Source organism: Myotis lucifugus, unplaced genomic scaffold (assembly GCF_000147115.1).
Source record: "Myotis lucifugus unplaced genomic scaffold, Myoluc2.0 scaffold_217, whole genome shotgun sequence".
NCBI classification, from domain to species: Eukaryota; Metazoa; Chordata; class Mammalia; order Chiroptera; family Vespertilionidae; genus Myotis; species Myotis lucifugus.
This window is the reverse complement of record NW_005871265.1, coordinates 1,975,205-1,983,731: the sequence shown is the minus strand read 5'-3', so window position 1 is coordinate 1,983,731 and position 8,527 is coordinate 1,975,205. Positions and strand designations below refer to the sequence as shown.

The window sequence follows — 8,527 nt, the reverse complement described above, 5'->3', positions numbered from 1 at the left end:
TAGATTACCTAAAGATTCCTTTAAGCGCTTTAATACACAACTAGCTCAGAAATCATTAAGAGACCTAGAGAAGGAGAAAAATTACCCTCACACTCACCGGTAATAAGTGTTGACATGCAGCAAAAATCGATTGAGTGGAACCGAGCTGGTGGCAGTGGCGCTGGCTGGAGGGGGGACGTGGTGGGCGCGGGAGGAGCGAGGGGACCCACTCCGCCGGCCGGGGAGCCAGGCTGTCCTCCCTGCGAGGGGAGAGGGGCGGAGGGGGGCGGGCGGGCGGCGGGGATGGGTGAGGAGGGCCATGCCTGCTGCTGGAAGTCCAGGGGAAGGAGCTGAGGTGGGAGAAAGGGCTTCCCGGCGGGGCCGAGTCTCCGCCCCCAGCCCGCACCCCTCCAGCCGGGCAAGTGACAACTCTTCCCAGACCTCGACTTCCATTTGTTGTTGTTGTTGTTGTTTGTTTGTTTGTTTCCCGCAGATGGATGGATTCCCTCGAAATAAAGTTCTACTTCGGCAAGCAAACTAGGCCGAGACCCACCTCCTGTGCTCAGCGCTCCCGAGTCACTGGAGCACCAGCAGGAGACGCCAGTCCGTCCAGCGGGTCTCGTTAGCGCCTCCAGCCCCCGACCCCCAATCGCCGCCCCGGGCCCCCGCCGCCCCTCCCCCACACCAGGCCGAGCCCGGGCGGCCCGGACCGGGGCCCCCGCTGCTCCAGAAGCCAAAGTCCGCCGGTGGGGACCGCTTTCCTCTCCAGTGCTCGCCAGTGCACAACAAGAACGGAGGTGGCCCTCGTTCAAAGGGCTTTTATCTGCCCCCCACCACCGCGTGATCCCTCCACAGGTCGCAGGCAGAGCTTAAAAGGGAAAGAAAGTTAATGTGCATTGAGCACTGATCTGACATCGGGGACATTACCTGCGATCTCTTGAAATGGCAGCAGCAGTTCCTCGCAGAACAAAGACTCAGTGTCTGCGCTTCAAACGCTTGTAGGTAAAGCTTTCAGATAAAAGAAACCTAAGCGCAAAAAACACAGGTTTTTCTCTGCTCCTCAAAACTGGCGGCTTCTTTTCGCTCCCGGTTCCCCTGATGGTGCCTGTCCTCGCCCACTTGGGGGTTCGGGGCGGCTCTGACCACACTCTTCTCTCCCCCTCGCAGCGCCGCGGTGATGAGTTCTTCCGAACTCAGTGGTAGTTGCTACTATTTGCTACTAAATCAAATTCCACATTAAAAAAAAAAAAAGGCTGCAAACCACCGACAAAGGAAGAGGGGGTGTTTCAAGTTCTTTCAAACACTCACACAGACCCTCATTCCCCCTTTAGAAGTCAGAGGATGGGAGGGAAGGCAAGGGCTGTAATTCATCTTGATTTGAATCATTGTCCTGCAGTTTGCAAACTATAATCCTGTATAATTTCAGGAACAAGCAGGTTTAGAATTAATGGGTCAATATTATTTAAAACAAAACACGGGGAGCATGACCTTTGTCTCAACTACATATTGCTCGACAAGACTCAGGAAACTCCACTCTAACCTCTCACCCCCTGGGCTCTTTGAGAAAGGAAGGGGCTGTAGTTATTAGAACCTGTCTTTGTTTCTTTTAATGTCTCTAAAGGATTTGGAAATAGTAATGCAATATAACATGAAGAATCTCTCTACTTAAGCCTGAAAGATAAACGTGGAGGCCTAAATATTTTGAACTGGAGGTGTTTCCTTATAACTTATAGACATATTCCTCTTGAGAGGAATGTATATAAACTGTACAGGTATACGTACACATGTACTTCTCCAGAACAATTTCCTGGAGGCACAGGTTCCCCACCCTTCTCCCCCAGGAGTCAATGAGAAATTCCAAGCTGGTGTACTTTCTACATTTCTTTCTCCTCTCTCTCTTAGATTATTTTTTTTTCTAGCAATAATGGAATCCTCGGGGTTTAAGCCAAACACAAATCTGGGAGACAAGATCAGACTTTGCAGATCTTTTTTTTTCTTTTCGGGGAGTGCTTTTTTTGTTGTTGTTTCTGATGGATGATTGTAATTTATTTCTACCAGATTTAAATAAGTACTCCCGCCTTGTGTCTTTGACTACGCAGGCAGAGGGAACTGGTTTAGTAGGTCGTGACTGAGAAACCCTGGCCAGGCGACAGAGCAGGGCAGAAAGAATCCAGACCAATTTATATGCAGTATATTTTACTCCCATGAAATAAAACACTTTTTTTTTCATATTTGCTGAAAAGTAAAACAATAATATTGTACGAAATGTTATACACAGGGTAGGTTGTACATAGCAGTTTCAGAAACATCATTGCATCCACCAGAGAAACTATTCTAAAACTGATATTCACACATTTTTTAATAATAATAATATGTTAGAAACATACAGTGTGGTATTTAATATATACATTCCTTTGCTCGAAAGCGAAAAATCCTAATCGCCTCTGCAGAACATGCTTTATTTTAAAGCCTAACCTTTAAAAACACTGTTGTGATATTACTAACAACTGCTTTTTATAAAATTAATTTGACATTTCGATATATATACATCCTTTCAGTAATTTTAATGTTAACAATGCTAAACTTAAAAAATAACAAGCTTATAGTAATGTTAAAATGTCCTATCCAGTCAAACATTTGTGTGTGTGTGTGTGTGTGTGTGTGTGTGTGTGTGTCCTTGCAACTTTTGGAAATACTTTTAGTGAAAGATGTCAGGCATCGAGGCAATTCCTTTGAAATCAAGGGAGCTCCCTCTCTTTAATTCAGTGGTTTCCTTTTCTCTGTCTTCTCTTTCTGTCCCTTTCTTTCGTGCCCACGACCTTCTAGCGTCATCCCCAGTCTTTCCAGGGCAGAGCTGCCCCGTCCGCCCGGCACGGTGCTAGGATCCCGGCGCGGTGGGCGCGGCTCACACCGGCCGGTCCACGGCGTACTGGCAAGCGCTCAGGTTGGACGCCGGGTTCTGCACGCTGGCGTAGCCGAAGCTGGAGTGCTGCTTCGCTTTCAGTCTCAGGCTGGCCAGGCTCGAGTTACACGTGTCCCTGTAAACGTACGGGGGAGTCGGCGGCGCGTAAGGGCAGGCGGGCGTCGGCACGGCGGAATTCAGCGACGGGCTGCTCAGGTTGTTCAAGTTATTCAGGCTGTTGAGGCTGGAGCCCGGGACGCCGGTCACCGCGGAGGGCACCATGCTGGACGACATGCTCATGGAGGAGATGGAGTTGGGCGGGGAGAACATGCTCTGCGACGACAGGGGGTTGACGTTCATCGAGTTGAAGAAAGGGAAGCTCTTGGTGGACAGGGAGGCCGACGTGAGGCCCTTGGCGGCCCAGTTGTTGTACGAATAGCCCGGGTACATGTCGTCGTAGGGCTGCATGAGCCCGTTAAACTGCGGGCCGAAGCCGTTCTTGCACAGCTCGGCCTGCTGGTTGCGCTCCCGCTTTCTCCATTTGGCCCGGCGATTCTTGAACCAAACCTGGGGTGGGGGTGGGGGGCAGGGAGCAAATAGACGCCACAGATCGGATAAGTCAAACCTGGATCCCGCAGAGCACCAGAGGCCGCCTCTTCTCTGACACACAAACCCTCGTTTTCCCCTCCCCCGCGCGCCCCGCGCCCCCTGGTCCGGAGCCCAGACCGAACGAGGAAGGAAGCCCTGGCGGCTCGGGCCTGCGAGGCAGGACTCTGAGCTTCGCCACAAACCCCAGCCGAATGCTTGGTGGCCTGTGGCAGCTCCTTCTCTAACCCAGGCCCTGCTCAGGATCCAAAAACACTCACTGGGGAAACAAACGCGGGTCAGCAGGCTCCCCACGTCCCCCCCCATCCTTCCCTGGCCACCTTGCAGACTTGCTTCCATTCCAAAGCCACACACTCCATGAAGAGTGCCCGGGACGGAGAGGGCACCAGCCCCGCTCTCCCACACAGCTCCTCCCTGCCCTCTGGGGTCTCCACTGCCGCCTTCCACCCAGGGGAAAGCTGCACCTTCCCCTCAACAATGCCGAGCCGCAACCCCTTCCCCGCCTAGCAAAACCACCAAGTAAACAGCCAAAGGCCCCTCCCCGACTGCTCAGTAAACTCCCCGGACTCAGCGCGTAAACTCCCGACCCCAGAAAGGGTCGCTCTGCAGCTCCCGCTCGCTCCGCGCTCTCTCTTACTCCGCCAATCTCAGGGCCAGGCCTGCGCCCCCATGCTCTCCCCCTGGGCCCAGTCGGGTCTGGGCTTTGCAGGCGGCCCCGCAGCCCAGCCGACCCCCACCCGCGGCCGGTGGCCCCGCCACAACCCCGCTCTCAATCCACATTGGGCTCTGCACGCCCCCTCAGGCGCCGGTTTTTGTTATGGGACAGAAGCCCAGATCGGAGATTTCGAAGTGGACTCCAGAGGAATTTCACATTACACGTCTCAGCCGGGCCCAGACGACTAATCTCGCTTTTTCCCCCCTTTCCCCCTTTCCTTCTTGATTTCCTTTGTATCCCCCTTCCTCCTCTGCACCCGACTGCTATAAAAAGCACGCCTCACTCCCACTTGGCTGGACCAGCCTTGGGCTTGGACGCAGGGAGCCGGAGGGAGCGAGAGCCCGGCCTGGCGGCAGCAGGGCACTTGGGAGGGACTGCAGAGAAGCCAGAGGACGGGGGGGGAGGGCTTTTCTGAAGGATTCCGCAGTATCCACAGATTGCGCTTTTATTTTAACTACTTGCCATGTCTACCCTACGCCGTCTAAACTTTGCCCAGGCAAGAAGAGTACGTGAGGGGCCCGTTCCCCTGCTGCTCAGGAGAGCTAATGAAAGACTGACCTTTCGCAAAACCAGGCAGGCCTGCCGAGCGCTAGCTCCATGCAGTTAAACTAAAACCATTTCCAACTTCAGTCCGGCTCTTCTACCACCAGCCTCGCCTCATGTCTTACACAATGCCACCCAGGCAGTGTCTTCTTCCTTCCCTCTGCTCTGGCAGTGCATTTTGGCCTTAAATCTTTTCATCGTTAATGTACATGCTTTCTTCTTTCTGCTTTCTCTGTCTAGCTGGGGGCTCTGTTTTTCTATCCAGGGCATTTTTTTTTTTTTTTTTACAGTAAAGCCTCTGATCCTTGGTGATTCTGGTTCCAGATCCTAAAATTTTGGAGTTTGGCACCGACAGATAAACCAGGATGCTGCTACTGGGTAACTGATTTCAATTTCATTTTTTTGCCAATCCATAAAGCACAGCCTTGCTACAAAGGTAAGCCCTTTCTTTGATAAAACTATTATAACTGGGAGGAAGGGTGCAACAATCTCCTGAGAAGAGATAAATAAACCAAACTGAAAAGTCTTTTTCTTTTTCTTTCTAAGAGGACTAGCAGGATAGTAGCTTGTGTATTAAAATGGCTTCCGGAGATCACAAAACCAGGGAGTAGGGTGTGAGAGAGACCTGAATGGCCAAAAAAAACCCCCGCAGAGACCTTGCATGGAGGACGAGAGGAGTAGAGAAAGGGCTGGGCCAGGCCCGGCGCGAAAGTTTCCCTTGCGTGTTTCTGGCCGGTTTTCCTTGTTAAAGGAGCACAGGTTGGAGCCTGTTTTCAGCTCCTGGCCTGGGAGGGATTTTATTAGCGCTCGCCTGGCGACTGCAAGCCAGGAACACAATACCCTGTGCAAGGGAATGAATGCCATGTGGCCCAGTTTGGGAGGGCGCCGGGTGGCGTAGCAGTGAGCCGGTGCCATTCCGGGCCCCAATGGGGGCCGCGGCAGCCTCGGATGGGGGAGCTGTAACCTCGCGACTGGGCCGGCCGAGCGACCTTTTGCTTTCGCAAAGGCACCCCACGCGCAGCCTCCGGGGCGGCGCCGCTTTCCGCACTCCCTCCGGGTCTACACGGCCTGCACATCCATCCCGCTCTCCCGCCCAGTCTCTCGGGCTCCGCGCGGGCTCCTACCCGGACTCGAGCTTCCGTAAGGTTGGTCCACACGGCGATTTCCTCGCGCGTGGACATGTCCGGGTAGCGGTTTCTCTGGAAAGTGGCCTCCAGTTCCTGCAGCTGCTGGCTGGTGAAGTGAGTCCGCTGCCGCCGCTGCCGCTTCTTCTTGGACGGGTCTTCGGCGCCCACGTCCTCATTCTTTCCCTGCTGGCTCTTGTCTTTCTCTGAAAACGAAACACACAAAGGTTCCCATCAGCATGCCCACCTGCAACCCGAGAACTCCCGCTGCAGAGGGAGGCACTGGCCGGGAAGCGCTGGGGGGCCGGCGGGGAGGAGTGTGTGACCGAGCGCTCGCGTGGCGCGGAGCACTGCGTCTGGGGGGTGCAGACGCGAGTGTGGGTGTGCGCGCCCCATCTCCTCCCCTCCCCCCCTCCCCCGGCGGCGCCGTACGTTTTATTTACATGTTTATCTGCCTGCGACCGCGACACATTCTTTTTTATTGCCTGTACTTTCGAGCACATGTATACGCCTCTGCGCAGACACACCAAATCTCTGGGGAGACGCACCCGCGCGCGCTGCACAGACACCCCGGCTTTCGAAGCGGTTTCGGGAGGCTAGAGAAGTGGACTTTGGGATTCGGTCTGGCACTCACGTTTAAAAAAAAAAAAAAAAAAAGACCTCTTCTTCTGAGACATAGTTTCAGAGATACTTTGCTAACAAGTGGAGCTTCTTGGGAACTGAAAGCCGAGAGGAGAACATGGCCCGGGGAGGGGGGCGGTAGATGCGGGAGCGGCCTCTGAACCCCCTCGGATGTAGATGCTGGGGTTTTTGTGACCCCAAGAAACAGAAGGGAGGCCAGGGTAGGAATAGGGAGGGAGCGCCCAAAAGATCTGCGCGGGTCGCGCCACCCCAGCCCGGCGGTGGAGGTAGAGCGAAAGCCACGGGAGGTTCTGCGGGCAGCAAGCTGAACGACCACTCCCACCACCTTTCCCGCTGCAGGGGCCGACTTCCTCGCCGGCCAGAGGGGTCGAGCGACGCGGGGCGGCCGGGCGGGGGTACCGCCGGGCCGCGCGGCTCCTTACCTGCGGCCTCGGGGCTGGAGGTGTCAGAGATGGTGTGCACCTCCAATCTGTGCTTGGCAGAGTCCAGGGCGCGGGTCTGGCCGGGAGCTAGGACCGAAGCCATAGCCTGTGGCTGGGGATGGTGACAGGCGGAGGACGCGGAGGCAGCCAGCCGCTTGGTCCCTGCTGCTCGGTGCTCCAAGTGCAGCGGGCCTTTCATGCAGTTCATGGACGGAGCAGCGCGCCGCCCTGCCAGTCCCGGGCCGCGCTGCGCTCTGGGCGCGGAGCTTCCCCGCGGTGTCTGCCGCGGGCAGAGCCGGCGAACACAACCCCCGCGGAGCGCTCCAGCCTCGCCGCCCCGTCTCCTTCGGCAGGCTTAAGCGAAAGGTTCCGGCGGCCGAATGTCAGCGGGCCAACGGAGCCATGCGAACGAGGTCGGGAGGGTACAGCTCCGAGCGTCTTTGGGGAGCCGGCTTGCAAGTTCCAAAGCGAAACGAGAGTGGGCAAAGACCCCTTTCTTCACCCCCTCCCTCTCCCGAGGACCCCTCCAATAAGGAAAGCTAACGCGGAGCGCGCTCTGCCCGCCCCCCGCGCGCAGCCCTGACAGCGAAGTGTCAAGAGTGACAGGGACAGGTAGCTGATATTGGATCCCGGCGGCGGCGGCGCGAGCCTCCGGGCGCACCCTCCGCGTCGGGCACACGCACGGCCCCACGGATCGTCGAGCTGGAGCCCGGCCTCGCCGCAGCTCAGCTCCCGGCACCTGGGCCAGCGAAGGACCAGCACTGCGGCTCCTCGCTTCCCTGTTGGCCTAACATCTTAAAACCAGAGGCGGGCTTCCTGGTGCCGAGACGTCATTTGGCCACAGCCCTCCCCAACCCTCCCGCCTCCGCCTCCTCCCAGACCCTTCTTGCGGCCGGAGTGACGTGGCTCTGACCCAATCAGGAGGCCGCGAGCTGCGGCGGAGGCACAGTGCTGCTTGCACCTATCAGCTAAGTGGGCTGGGCCAATACCTCACTGCGCCCGCAGAGTCTACACCCGCTGGCTCCAACCCGACTAAACACGATCGGCTTTTTGTTCGGGCGGAGAGGTGGAAGGATGAGGTGGGAGTAAAAAGCTCGGGGAGAAAGGAGCTGGAAGGTACACGGATCAACAAGCTCCCCCCACCCCCCCGCCCTTCTTTTTGTGTCTCACTACATCCATTTTCACTCCCGAGGTGTTTTTCTCCTGTATGGAAAGGAGACATGCTACTTAAAACCAGAAATATTTAAAAAACACCAACTGATCACCTCTCCGATCTTAGATTTCCCAAACAGCCTGTCAGGTGAATGCTGCGCCAATCTGAAGAAGCTTTATTTTAATTGCAAAAAAAGAGACATATCCCTTAGAAGGCAGGCTAATAAATTAGAAATCGAGAAGCAAATGGACCCGTCAAAAGAAAATTACCTTGACTTTCAACGAACAACTGTTTGGTGGTTCACTCTGGATTTATACAAGAATAAAAAGTCGCCTCAGATCACGTTCTCTGTAATGCTTATTAGTCCCCAGACAGAAAACACACAATAGAATAGAAACCCTAACCCAGCATTTTCAAAATGCTGAAAGCTTATCCATTCTA

The 8,527-nt window shown here is 55.3% G+C and overlaps 1 protein-coding gene across 1 annotated transcript; it reads right to left on the bottom strand.

The window, feature by feature from the left end:
• Nucleotides 1-2,162: 2,162 nt before the first annotated feature.
• Nucleotides 2,163-7,525, bottom strand: PITX2 (paired like homeodomain 2). Its single transcript, XM_006098040.3, has 3 exons — nucleotides 6,934-7,525; nucleotides 5,870-6,075; nucleotides 2,163-3,448 (listed from the first exon to the last, which is right to left on the bottom strand). Exons 1-3 carry the CDS (start codon nucleotides 7,139-7,141, stop codon nucleotides 2,885-2,887), a joined length of 978 nt encoding a protein of 325 aa, XP_006098102.1. The 5' UTR covers nucleotides 7,142-7,525; the 3' UTR covers nucleotides 2,163-2,884.
• Nucleotides 7,526-8,527: the final 1,002 nt, after the last annotated feature.

Excerpts from the sequence above, each read along its gene's own strand:
- PITX2 (XM_006098040.3), bottom strand. The coding sequence starts at position 7,141 with ATGAACTGCATGAAAGGCCCGCTGCACTTGGAGCACCGAGCAGCAGGG. Across the intron at positions 6,076-6,933 it reads CTCCAGCCCCGAGGCCGCAG|AGAAAGACAAGAGCCAGCAG; the intron begins GTAAGGAGCCGC and ends TTTCGTTTTCAG. Across the intron at positions 3,449-5,869 it reads TTACGGAAGCTCGAGTCCGG|GTTTGGTTCAAGAATCGCCG; the intron begins GTAGGAGCCCGC and ends CCCCCACCCCAG.